Consider the following 14527-nt stretch of genomic DNA (forward strand, 5'->3'; position numbering starts at 1 on the left):
TGGATTACAGGCATTGAGATGAAACTATAAATGATTTGTTGAATGTAAAACTAATGATTTTGTCTATAAACCTTCAATCAATTCATAATAAAAAGTATATATAAAAAAAGTCGACAAAGTGATTTAAAAATAGGCAGAGGACATGAGCAGACACTTCACCAAAGGTGACATTCAGGCGTCCAACAAATGCTCACGTTCATTGATGTGGTGTAGTGAATTATCTAATGTTCCTTCTAGCTATAGTCCATAACTCCCACCAAACAACATTTATGTCCTGCTGTGTTTGGGTAAAAGAAGGTGGTAGAAGATACTGATGTTGTTGTTGTTAAGTGCCGTCAAGTCGATTCCGACCCATAGCGACCCTGTATAGGGTTTCCAAGGAGCAGCTGGTGAGCTTGAACCATCGACCTTGAGGTTAAAACGAGTTTGTAGTCAGAAGCATTAGCCCACACCGCCACACCAGTACTCCAGAAGATACTGATAGGACAAGGTTATTCAGCTAGGGATGTTAGCAGAGTTAACTATAATTATAAAAACTTGATACTCTAGCATGGGTATAAAGTGAACCATCTCAGAAGCAGGAGGGGGCAATCTCACTACCATCAAAGAAGAGCCAGGAGTGTAGCCTAGCTTTTGAACCTCGAGATCCCTGTGCATTGAACCTCCTCAATCCAGGGACAGAAAGCTGTTACAGCAAAGGAGTAGCAAAGAAGCAGCATTAGCAGAACCAAGAACCAGAACACGGAGACACAACACTAGAAATACTCAGTATATTTCCTCAAGAAATAAGAACTGTGACACGAATAGCTAGATATATGCACACCCATGTTCACCGTAGCAATATTCACAATCATTAAACAATGGAGAGAGTCTGAAAGCCCATCAACAGAAGAACTATTAAACAAACTTTGGTACATACACACAATGTAATACTAGTACACAACATTGAAGAATAACAATGAATCTGCAAAACACTTCATAACATGGATGAACCTGGAGGACATTGCGCTGAGTGAAATTAGTCAATCACAAAAGGACAAAGACCACTGTTGTAAAAAGTTAAGGAAAGATTTTCTTGATAAAGGAAACATTCTATGATGGTTATAGGGGTAGTGGGGAGTGAATTATTCATGGGCTAGAGGGTAAACACATGCTAACACGGTGATGGGGCAGACAATATACAACAAGAAGGAGGTTGGCAGAGGAAGATGAAGGAGGGAGGCTTGAGAGTTAAAGGAAACAGAGGTAAATACTGTTAACTGATGGTATGAGACTGACACATGGGCACGGCAGATAGCACCATGCTCCAGAAAATCACAGGGGCAACTAGGAATTCATGAAGAGGACAGCTTGGTATACTGCTACTTTTCTATTGTGGCACCCCTCAAGAACTGAAAAAGGAAGAAGACTGAGGAAAGAGAGTGTCCAGCTCTCTGGTCCGTTCCAATTACATATACTAGGCCAATGACAAGTATCTCAACCCTTGCTATCTGACTTTCCAAAAAATGTATGGAGTCTTCTGTCTCTGTGTGGATCACAATGGGTAACACACATATCAATGGAACACACCTGTGCAGCATACCTGCTGTATACAATATGCTGCATTTGATATCAACAAAGCTTGTGTAGTTATTGAACTGCACTGTGCCTTGTTTCCTCATTCATGAAATGGGGAAAGAACAATGCCTTCTTTCTGTGCCTCAGATGACTACATAGTGATCATGAGAAGGGATTCATATAAAAAGCACAATATAAAAGGAAGGTATGCAATTTCAGAGGTTCAGGTTTCAAATTCCCAAAGCTAATTCATTTCCAGGTATGCTTCAACACAGTGCCAGCAGCAAGAAACCAAGGCAATGGTGAGAAAATTACCAGTTCTGGGGTCAAACTATTTCTCTAAAAAGTTGAGCCCCTGATACTTATCTTTTTAATAACATTCCAATACCTTTAAACACCACCACTTGTCCATCAGTTTGTTATACTGGTATGGCTAGCATGTGGCTATAATGCTGGAAGCTATGCCACTGGTATTCTAAATAGGGTCACCAATGACGAGCAGGCTTCAATGGAGATTCCAGACTAAGACAGGACGAAAGGCAGACCACTTTTGAGCAGTTAGCCACTAAAAACCTTATGAATAGCAGCGGAACACTGTCAGATATAGTGCTAGGAGATGAAAACCTTATGAATAGCAGCAGTATAATGTAGACACAGTGCCAGAAGATGAGTTCCTCAGGTTGGAAGGCACTCAAAATATGACTAGAAGAGAGCTGCCTCCTCAAAGTAGAGTTGACCATAATGATGTGAATGGAGTAAAGCTTTCTGGACCTTCATTTGCTAATAGGGCACACATAAAGTGAGAGAAAAGAGTGCAAACATCCATTAATAATCAGAACCTGGAATGTATGAAGTCTGAATCTAGGAAAATTGAAAGCCATCAAAAATTAAATGGAATGCATGAAGATCCATATCCTAGGCATTAGTGAGATTAAATGAATTGGCATTAACCACTTTCAACAGGACAAACATATGGTTTACTATACCAGGAACATCAAATTGAAGAAAAATGACAACACAATAATCTTCAAAAAGAACATTTCAAGGTCAAAGAAAGTACAGTGCTGTCTGTGAAAGGATAACAACTATACGCCTACAAGGAAGACCAGATAATACAACTATTATTCAAATTTACACACCAACCACTAAAGCCAGTGATGATGAAACTGAAAAATTCTACCAACTTCTTCAGTGTGAAATTGATCATGCAATCAATATGACTGATAATTACTGGTGATTGAAAATGCTAAAGCCAGAAACAAAGAGTTCAGTAGTTGGAAAATATGGCCCTGGTGTTAAAAATGATTCTGGAAATTACATAATACCATTTTGCATGATCAAAAACTTATTTTAAAAATACCTTTCTAAAACATCATAAAAGATGATTTATACACATGGACCTCAACAGATGGATACACAGAAATCAAATTGACTACATCTGTGAGAAAAGACAATGGAGACGTTCAATATCTTCAGCCAAAACAAGGTCAGGAGCAGACTGCAACGTCAATTGCTCATATGCAAGTTCAGCTGAAGCTGAACAGCATTAAAGTAAGTCCATGAGAGCCAAAATATAACCTTGAATATATCGCACCAGAATTAAGAGACATCTCAAGAACATCTCTGATGCATTAGACACTAAAGACCGAAGACCACAGGAGTTCTGGGATGACATCAAGAACATCATACAGGAAGAAAGACAATGGTTATCAAAAGACAATCAAGAAAGAAATGATCAAAATGGATGTCAGAAGAGATTCTGAAATTTGCTCTTGAGTGTAGAGAAGCTAAAGCGAATCGAAGAAATGAGGACATAAAAGAGATAAACAAAATTTCAAAGGGCAGTTCAAGAAGACAAAGTAAAGTATTATAATGAAATGTGCAAAGACTTGGAATTAGAAAATCAAAAGGGAAGAGCATGTTCAGCATTTCTCAAGCTGAACGAATTGAACAAAACAAGCAAGGCTTGACTTCCAAAATTGAAAACTCCTATAGGTATGGTACTGTAGGATAAGCACTGGACTATTAACTGCAAGGTCAATGCTTCAAACCCACCAACTGCTCCTTGGAAATCCTATACAGGGTTGCTATGAGTCAGAATCGACGTGATGGCACTTAACAATAGGTAAAATACTGAATAACGCATAAAGCATCAAAAGCAGATGCAAGGGGCTAGAAGAACAGAAGATACTTCTTGAAATAAAGACTAGCAGGAAACAGCAGTCCAATTGACTACTACAAGAACAAGCAAGTTGTTTGTCAGGGAGCCATCAAGGTAAGTGATCGGGTCCCCTTAGGGCAAACCCCGTTCCAAGACTGAGATTCAAAGGGAATACACGAACAGGCATGTGGTCTTGCTGGTGACCACATTGGTCTACCAAATAAGGGGAAGTGAAGGAAAAACAGCAATGAAATTGTGAGCTAAGTCTGACCATGTTCAATAGACTCCTGTCAACCTGGATTGAGACCTGGTTGGCCAGCAGTATGGCGAGATCTGGGGATTCCTGGGCCTATGGACAGGAACATGGCCACAGAGGACTAGAGTGGAGAGTGCCACATCCAGCTGATATGAAGTGAAGGGAGATGCACAAGAACACCCATACTTGCAGATGGTACCCACTTGACCTGGCTTCAATGGCTGGATGATAAGAACTCGACTAGCGGAAGAAACAGGAGGAAAAAAAGAGTTGTTGTTTTAAGATGCCATCAAGTTGGTGCTGACTCATAGCGATCTTATGCACAGCAGAACGAAACACTGCCCAATCCTGGGCCAATCTCACTATTGTTGCCATGCTTGAGCCCACTGATACTGCCACTTGGCCAATCCATCTCATTGGAGGTCTTCCTCTTTTACTCTGACCCTCCACCTTACCACACATGATAACCTTAAGTGACTGGTCCCTCCTGACAATATGTCTGAAGTATGAGAGACAAAGTTTAGCCATCTTAGCCTCCAAGGAGTACTCTGGCTACACTTCCTCCAACACAGATATGTTGGTTCTATGGGCAGCCCATGGCACTTTTCGCTACAATTTGATGAACTTGACCTATACTTATGGGTGTAGTAGCTCAAAGGGGGAATGAATCTTTACAGCGAGGACCATTCCCACCCCCTCGGTACACAGGGTTGACAGGGATGGGCAACTTAGACATTGGCTATCCAAAATGGAGGGGAGGGGGTGCGGCTACAAAGTCATGAAATGACTGGCTTACAAACTTTCAAGAGGGAGCCTAGTTTCAGAGGGTGTTGGGGAAGGTAGTATCTCCACTGAGTGGTTTCCAACCTGTCTGAACGGGGCTGGTGAAAGGAGATAATGATTTAAGATTCTTGTGGTTCAATAGTGAAAAATTGCTATCAGGACTGATCGTGAGTGTTACAAATGTAAAGGTAGACATTTTGTAACAAAAGGAGGGAAGTGGTTGATTTTGCAGTCTAGGAGCGGAGGACCCTGGGACCATCAAGGGAGAAGAATGGAGGACAGGACCCTATCCAGAGAAGCAGTGACACCAGAGATTGAGGCAGAGATGATGATGTGGAGAGATGGAGCAGCTGGGGACTCTGGACTCAGGGAGGGAGAGGGTCTGTGTGCTGACAGCTGGGGGGCAGGCTTACGGGGTGTACCCTTTGGTTGTTTGATGATGCATGGAGGGGATTGTAATCATTACAATGAAACGAAATACAAATAGGATGAATGTAAAGCTGATGTTCTCCTATATACACTATCACTCAATCCACAATACAAACTTAAAAAAATAAATAAAAAGCAGATGGAAGGAACAAAGAGTCACCGTACCAAAAAGAAATGGTCATTGTTTAACCATTTGAAGGGGAAACCATCTTCATGATCAAATACCAATAGTACTGAAGGAAGAAGTCCAAGTTGCACTGAAGGCACTGGTGAAAAACATGGCTCCAGGAACTGACAGAATACAAAAAGGAATTGTTAAGCAACCTAATGCAGCACTGGAGGTATTCATTCAGCTATGTAAAGAAATGTGAAAAACAGCTACCTGGGCCAACTGATTAGAGCAGATCTATATTTGTGTTCATTCCAAAGAGAGGTGACCCAATGGAATGCAGAAATCATCAAACAATATCAGTATTACATACAAGCAAAATTTTGCTGAATATAATTCAAAAACAGTTGCAACACTACATGAAGAGGATCTGCCAATGATTCAAGCTGGATGCGGAAGGAGATGTGGAACCAGGGATATCATTGCTGATGTAAGCTGGATCTGCTAACAGTAAAGAATACTAGAAAAATGTTTACTTGTGCTTCATTGACTATGCAAAGGATTAGACTGTGTGAATCATGACAAACTATGGATAACATTGTGAAGAATAGGTATTCCAGAACACTTAACTGTGCTCCTGAGGAACCTGTACATATATAGCAGACCAGAGGACACTGAATGCTTTGAAATTAGGTAAGGTGTGGGCCAGCATTGCTTATATATTCAATCTATATTCTGAGCAAATGATGTGAGAAGCTGAATTATATGAAAAAGAACATGGTATCAGGATTGGAGGAAGAATCATTAACAACCTGGAATATATAGATGATACAATCTTGCTCGCTGGAAGCAAAGAGGACTTACTGATGAAGATCAAAGAATAGAGTCTTCAGTATGGATTGCACTTCATTGTAAAGATAACAAAAATCCTCACCACTGGAACTATAAATAACATCATGATAAATGGGAAAAAACTGAAGTTGTCAGACTTCAATTTGCTTGGATCCACAATCGACACTCATGAAAGCAGTAGATGTGACATCAAAGAATATATTGCCAATCTGCTGCAAAAGACCTCTTTAAAGTGCTAAAGAGCAAAGACATCAATTTGAGGACGAAGGTGCACCTGAGCCAAGCCATGGTATTTTTAATTGTCTCATATGCATGTGAAAGTTGGACAATGAACAAGGAACATATGCATTTGAATTATGGTGTTGGAGAAGAACATTAAAAGTAGCAGAGACTACAAGAATAAATCAATCTGTCTTGAAAGAAATACAGCCAGAATGCTCCTTAGAAGCCTGGATGGCAAAACATGTCTCTCACAGAAAATATGCTATCAGGAGGGACCAATCCCTGGAGAATATTATGCTTTGTAAAGTGGTGGGTCAGCGAACAAGATGGATTGACAAAGTGGCTGCAGCAATGGGCTCAAATGTAACAATTATGAGGATGGGGCGGGACCAGGCAGTGGTTTGTTGTGTTGAGCATAGGGTCCCGAGTCAGAACCAACTCAGTAACACTTAACAACAACAACCTCTAAATAAATACAACTTCCAATTACAAACTATAGAAGCAGCAGAGCACTATGTTGTTGTTGTTGTTGTTAAGTGCCGTGGAGTTGGTTCCGACTCATAGTGACCCTGTACAGGGTTTCCGAGGCTGCAAATCTTTATGGGAGCAGAGAGCCTCATCTTTCTCCCGCGGAACAACTGGTAGTTTCGAACTGCTGACTGTAAGATTAGCAGCCCAATTTGCAACCACTACGCTACCAGAGTACTATAATGGTTCTAAAGTCAGACTACAGGATATATTCCTGGTTAATGTGCTGGACTGCAAAGTCGGTTTGAACCACAAGGTTGGTGATCCAAGGTCACCAACTGCTCCTTGGAAACCCTGTATACAGGGACACTATGAGTTGAAACCTGCTCGATGGCACATAACAACAACAATCAGTTGCTATCAGTGTGATTGTGGGCCTTAGCTTACTTATCTCTCATGCGGGACTAATAATGGAAGCCAAATCCCTTGACTGTTGTGTAGAAGGAATGAGACAATATAATAAAATGCTTAGCACCACTGTAATCACTTGCAGGTTGGCCATTATTACTTTTTTCTTTATTCCTGGTAGGGGAAGAGAAAAACAGTTACCAATACAACACATGCAATGTTACAACTGTGATGCTCCATACGGACCCAGAGCACTGGAGCTAGAAGGCATCATAGGCAAGTTAGAACTAGACTGTTGCTTGCTTACCATGCAATTCATTGAGCCAGTTTGACAACACTTACATATTATGAGTCCACTGATCCTATGATGCCAAATTGCTACAGAAGTTCCCAACATACATTCTCAGTTTCTATGCTTGTAGTGGTAATTGCTTGTGGACCAACGTATGGATCACACTTGGAAAACACTGATCTAGACTATTCTTCCTCTCTCTCTACAATGACATTTTAACAGTGAGTGGCAGAGCTGAAAGACTTGTTTTAAAAAAAATCCCAAGAAAGAGAAGTTGGCCCCAAAAGCACAAGTGAAACTCTCAGAAATGAGTCATAAAAGGAAGCAAAAATAGAAGAAGCATCAACATAGCCCATCGACACTGATCACATAAGTTGTATGGATCTATTGTTGCTATGCACCATAGAATCGATTTCAATTCATAGCAACCCCATGTTACAGAGCACCACTGTTCTACATGGTTTGCTTGGCTATAATCTTTATGGAGGCAGATCTACAGGTTTTCTTCCATGGATCTGCTAGGTGGGTACAAACTGCCAAACTTTTAGTTAGCAGCCAGCTTATGCAGGACAAGAGCTATCAGGCCAGACCAGGCCACGGCTGCCAGGTGTCTTCCCTGACCTTGGGGCGGTCTTCCTTCCTCAAAGCCACAGCTTCCAGTTTGGCTTCGTATTCTGCTTGCACTTGGTCCCTCTTCTTCAACACATTCTGTGGGAGGCAAAGAGAAGCATGTTAACACAGAGTCTATGAAGGTGCCTCTAATCTCAAACAACTGCTTCTTTATCCTGTTGTTGTTGTTAAGTGCCTTTGAGTCTGATCCAACTCATAGCAACCTTGTATAGGGTTTCCAAGGAGTGATTAGTGGGTTTGAGCCAACAACCCTGTGGTTCAAACTGACCTGAGGTCCAGTGCTTATTGTATAGTGCCACACCAGGACTCCAAATACCCTAAATCTTCCCCAAATCAACTACAGTACACCCAGACCCAGCCATGTGTTTCCAGGACAGTCAGTCTGTGCCACAGAAGCTAGTGGACAGGAACTCTGGGGGACATAGGGGTAAAGGATGAAAAAGAGAAGAACCCATACCTGGACACAGGATTTCTAGTGGAGTAACGACCTGATGTTAAAGGAGAGAGGATTCTGGGGAAGGGCCATGGGGACTACAGCACCCACCCACCCATAGTTACACTGAGAGAAGACTCAGCTTCGGTGTGTACAAAGAGTTCAGCTGTGCCAGACTGTGGAACTTGGCAGGTAACAATGAAGGACATTGTCTGAACTCTCATTGGGAAACTTTAAGGCAAGAAAATGTCGCATTCACTGAGTTGATATCTGGATGAATGACTTAATTCATTAGCCACTTATATATGTTGTCTACTATTGGCTAGGTGTACAAAGAGCCAACAGATATAGAACCTACTTGAGAGATACAGTCTGGGAGAGGTATCTACATGGTATGGTGCTGTACGTGCTAAAAGAACTCTGACAAATCCACAGTTTCTAGAACCATGCAGCAAGTCTGTCAACAAGCATAAAATGGTCCTGAAGAGAGTCAGCCCTGAACTAGGGTGAGGCAAGTGAGGCACCCAGGGTGCAAAATGTAAGGAGACATTTGCTCACAGTGTAAGATCAGCACCTGAAATTTGCATCCCAGGCATTTGGCTTGCCTCACCTAGTCCTGGTCCTGCTGCTAAGACCCTTTCAGGCAGAAAGGAAAAGACAGCAGCAGACAATCTAGACAGGCTTCTGATTCATCACTTTTTAAAAAAAGTTTTTATTGTGATTTGAGTGATAGTTTTCATGGAAGAATAAAGGTTTTACACTCATCGTTTCATTGCAATGATTACAATCTCGTCCGTGCATCATCATTCAACAGTATTTGCTTCTAGTCCCTCTGTGTTTTTGTGGGGTTTTTTTTTTGTTGTTGTTGTTGTTTTTGGGGGGGAGGGCGGCGTTAAGTGGAAGGATGTACACAAAAACATTCTGGAATATATAATCATTTAAACAACCAGAGAGCACATTCTCCAAGCCTGCCTCCTGACCACCAGCACACAGACTTTCTCTTTCCATGGGTCTAGAGTCCTCAGCTGCTCTATCTCTCCATGTCCTCATCTTTGTCTCCATCTCTGGTGTCGTTGCTTCTCTGGATAGGGTCCCACACTCCACTCATGCTCTTCTCCTCTGATGGTCCTAGGGTCCTCTGTTTCTGAGCTGTAAGATTAACTATTCCCCCTTTTTGTTACAAAACTTCTACCTTTACAGTTGTGACAATAGCAATTAGTCATGATTGAATCCTAAGAATCTTATCCCCATCTCCTTTTACCCGACCTGTGGTTCATCACTTTTTTCCCAAATGGCAAACCAAGAGTGGTAAGAACTTTCTTTCCCACTAACTCAGAAAGCATTAAGTGCATTAGCTTTAAGCTGGGCACCCTCCAGCAGGAGTGTGGAGTCAGGGCAGGAAGGAGCTAAGCAGTGCAACTGTGTTCTGATGATGAACAATAAAAGGTGACCAACAGCTGACTAGCTCAGAGTGAGTGGGGCACAATTTCCTAATGGAATGTGTTAACACTGGGAACCTCAAGTCTTTCCTCTTAAATCAGAAATTGTTTTGAGAAATGTTTTACCATGAAAATAGGATGCAGTAAGCACTGCACTATTATTCACAATGCTCAAAGGGTGGAAGCAAACTAAATGCCCAACAAAGGATGAATGGATAAGAAAATGCAGTTCACACACATAATACAATACTATTCCATTATAAAGAGAAAGTTCTGACACATGCTATGACATGGATAAACCTGAAAACATGCTAAGTGGAATAAGTCAGGAACACAAAGGTAATTTTACGATTCCATTTATATGAAGTATCCAGAATCAGCAATTGCATAGAAACAAAGTAGATCAGAGGCTACCACCAGGGGCTAGAGGAGCAGATAATGGGGAATTACTGCTTAATGAGTACAGGGTTTCTATTTGGGGTAACAAAAATGTTTTAGAAACAGTGATAATGGCTGCATAACATTTTGAATATAATTAAATGATAATTTTTGAAAATGGCTATAAGGGCACATTTACACTAGAAGTATTTTATTACATTCAAAAATAAAAGCATCAGGTAAGCATGTGGTAGCTTATGTTTGTTTCATCATTTGTCACTCACGTTTCCCTTTGTTGTTGTTAGCTGCTTTCCTGTCACTTCTAGCTGACAGTGACCCTCTGCACACAGAACACACACTGCCAAGCCCTGGGCCACCCTCACAGCCTTCTATGTCTGAGCTCATTGCTGCAGCCACTGTGTCAATCCATCTTGAAAGTCTGCCTCTTTTTGCTCACCCACTGATTTACCATGCATGGTGGCCTTGTCCAAGGATTGGTCTCTCTTGATACATCCAAACTTTGTGAGATGAAGTCTCACCATTCTTGCTTCTAAAGAGCATTTCGGTTTTACATCTTCAACATCTTTCTAGTAGTTCAATGTATTATAATATTCTTCACCAACACAATAATTCAAAGGCATCACTTTTTCTTAGGTCTTCCTTATTCATTGTCTAGCTGTCCCATGATTATGAGGTGACTGAAAATACCATGGCTTGGGTCAGGCCCACCTTACCTGTCAAAGTGACATCTTTGCTTGTTAATACTTTATAGAAGATTTTTGCAGCAGATTTGCCTATGCAATACATTGTTGGATTTTTTTTTGAGTACTGCTTCCATGGGCCTTGATTGTGGATGCAAGTAAATTGAAATCCTGACGACTTCCATTTTTTCTCAGCTTTCTTCTAAGTGCTTTCAAGTTCCCTTCCACACTCATGAACTCAGGAATATTTACAGTGGTGCTCAATAATATTCTGTTGTGATGGAAACATTCTATCATCTGCATTAAGAAGGTAGCCACTAGTCCTAGGTTCCCACTGACACTAGAAACATGGCCAGTGTGTTTGAGGATTAATTATCTAATCTTAAATTGCCACAAAGTGGCTGTTTCACTGGACTGTAGACTATGAAGCTGAAATGAAAACACAAAACAAAACAAGAGTCCCTTCTGAATTTCATAGAAGCCTGGAAAATATTGTGAATCTCTGGTCTGGTACCAGCAGGGTTAAAATGATGATCTTTGCCTAAGAAAATGAAGCCATTGTGCTATCCATGTTGATGTGAATGTGGTTCTTCAAAGAGCAACGGAAATGGGCCAACTTAAGCAGATGCCCTAAGGGATACTTCATGTTTTACTGGAAAAAGCACATCTGTCTATATCAGCACTTCTAGGAATGAGGATGAGTTGTTCCTGAAACACTTGTACTCACACTCTGTCACTGTAGCAAAAACCTCATGACGAAAGCCAGAAAAAATCTTAAAACAATGCTTTGAAATAGAGAGTCCATACAACGAGGGGTTTTCCTGGTCTCTCTACAGAGGTAACCAAAGCCTAGGGCAGGGATGGAATGAGGATATCCTACAGTTCCACACAGCCCTCTCCCTACTCCCAAGGTAGGCGAGGGAGCCCCACACTCCCATAACCAACTCCCAGTTAGCCAAGAAGATTACATACACTGGCAGGACCTGTTCAAGGCTACAAGCAAGCTAATAGCACAGCGGTGACTCACTTAGGTTCTACATCCTAGAACAACTGGGGTTTCACAGTCTGAGCTCCAACTGCTCTAAAGGCTGGGGAACTTATTTTGAATCAAGCTAAACTATTTTAAGACTACAAGGTCGGTGGTTCAAGCTCACTAGTTGCTTCTTGGAAATCCTATACAGAGTCGCTGTGGGTCGGAATCGACTCGACGGCACTTAATAGCAACAACAGCATTCTTATTGAGAGCACCTTTGTACATGCTTGACAGTGGCCTGAATGGACTGGTCTCCCACATAAACACCATAGGCTCTGATGATCGAACCTGAACTTCTAACTGGGTGGATAAAAGGCCCAACAGATCCATTGACCAAGTCAGCATGTACAGAAATAACTCTCCCTCACTGAGTGGCTTTCAGAACACATTTGTCATGTGGAGTTTTTTTTTTTTTAAGTTTTTACTGTGAATTTAGTGATAGTTTACATGGGAGAACATCAGTTTTACACTCATCGTTTCATTGCGATGATTATAATCTCTTCCATGCATCATCATTCAACAGTATTTGCTTCTATTCCCTCTGGCTTTTTTGGTTTTTTTTGAGGGGGGAAGGATGTACACAGAAACACTCAGGAATGTATAATCATCTAAACAACCAAAGAGTGCATTCTGCAAGCCTGCCTCATGGCCACCAAACATAGCCTTTCTCTTTCTTTGAATCTAGAGTCCTCAGCTGCTCCCTTTCTCCATGTCCTAATTTCTACCTCCATCTCTGGTGTCACTGCTTCTCTGGAGAGAGTTCCACATTCCACTTGTGCTCTTCTCCCTTGATAATCCTAGGGTCCACTGTTTTTGAAATGTAATATTAACTACTCCCCCATTTTTGTTACAAAACTTCTACCTTTACAGATTTGACAATTGCAATTAATCATGATAACAATTACTCACTATTGAATCATAAGACTCTTATCCCAATCTCTTTTTGTCATGTGTGGATCATGATAAGCTATGGACAACATTGCAAAGAATAAATATTCCGGAACACTTAATTGTGCTCATGAGGAATCTGTACCTGGACCAAGAAGCAGCTGTTCGAACAGAACATGGGAACACTGAATAGCTTAAAATTAAAAAAGGTGTACGACAAGGTTGTATTCTTTCACCATACTTATTCAACCTGTATGCTGAGCAAATAATCCGAGAAGCTGAGTTCTATGAAGAAAAACGTGGCATCAGGATTGGAGGAAGACTCATTAACAACCTGTGATATGCAGATGATACAACCTTGCTTGCTGAAAGTGAAGAGGACTTAAAACATTAACTGATGAAGATCAAAGAGCACAGCCTTCGGTATGGATTACATCTCAATGTCAAGAAAACAAAAATTTGAGCTATACAGCAACACAGGGAAATTAAAGGCATCCAAATTGGCAAAGAGGAAGTAAAACTCTCCCTATTTGCAGACGATATGATCCTATATGTAGAAAACCCCAAAGACTCAGTAAAAAAGCTACTAGACCTCAATGGAAGATTCAGCAAAGTGGCAGGGTATAAGATCAACATACAAAAATCAGTTGGATTCCTCTATACCAAAAACGACAGTGTTGAAAGGGGCATTAGGAAAGCAATACCATTCACAATGGCCACCCAAAGGATGAAGTATCTTGGAATAAATATAACCAAAGAAACAAAGGACTTATACAAAGATAATTACAAAACACTACTGCAAAAAAACAAAAGAGACTTACAAAACTGGAAGAATGTGGGGGACTTCGGGCACTTTCCGGACCAGGCAGCTCAGGTAGGGCAGGCTCCGGGGAAAAGGTGTGGAATCGCACATAGGAAACCTCTGTCTAGCAGATAGACAGCCTTTGAGCAAACATAAGATCTTATATTTCAACATTCTGAACTCGTTTTTTGAAAAGATCAAATTGCTGAGGAATTACAGGCATTTTGAGCTTTTGCCTGCTTGCACGCGGCTCCCACTCCCCGTGTCCGCATCGGCGAGTGCCTCTGACCCCTGCAGACCTTGGAGTGCAAGGCAAGAGCAACCCCATTTAGAAGGCTGCATTTCCAGAGAAAAGGAAGCATAAACTGGCAAAGCTGAACAAATAGAGAGGGATATCGGCGGAGATATCAGAAAATTTAGGACACCCACGGTACAGAGACTGAGAGGCATTTTTTACATCACCAGATACATGCCCACTGAGGCCAAGGCCTGCCCCGAGGCCCAACCCGCCCACAGACTGGTCACAAAGGCCCAGGCCAAACCAAGGCCCAAATTGCCTACCCGCCGCACGGCCCAGGCAGCCCACAGCCCGGTTGCTACCGAGGTCCAGAGCCCTCAAGGCCCAACCCGCCTTGTAGCCCTGTCACCGAGGACCAGTGCCCCTGAGACCCAACCCGCCCTCAGCC

At 41.7% G+C, this 14527-nt stretch overlaps 1 protein-coding gene across 1 annotated transcript in view; it reads right to left on the bottom strand.

The window, feature by feature from the left end:
• Positions 1 to 14527, bottom strand: part of SNX30 (sorting nexin family member 30) — a 154605-nt gene that overhangs the window by 16500 nt on the left and 123578 nt on the right. Inside the window, exon 7 of the mRNA XM_006864664.1 lies at positions 8159 to 8245. Coding sequence (XP_006864726.1) covers positions 8159 to 8245 — 87 coding nt within the window. The remainder of the gene's footprint in view (positions 1 to 8158; positions 8246 to 14527) is intronic.

Source organism: Chrysochloris asiatica, unplaced genomic scaffold (genome assembly GCF_000296735.1).
Source record: "Chrysochloris asiatica unplaced genomic scaffold, ChrAsi1.0 scaffold00069, whole genome shotgun sequence".
Classification (NCBI taxonomy): Eukaryota; Metazoa; Chordata; class Mammalia; order Afrosoricida; family Chrysochloridae; genus Chrysochloris; species Chrysochloris asiatica.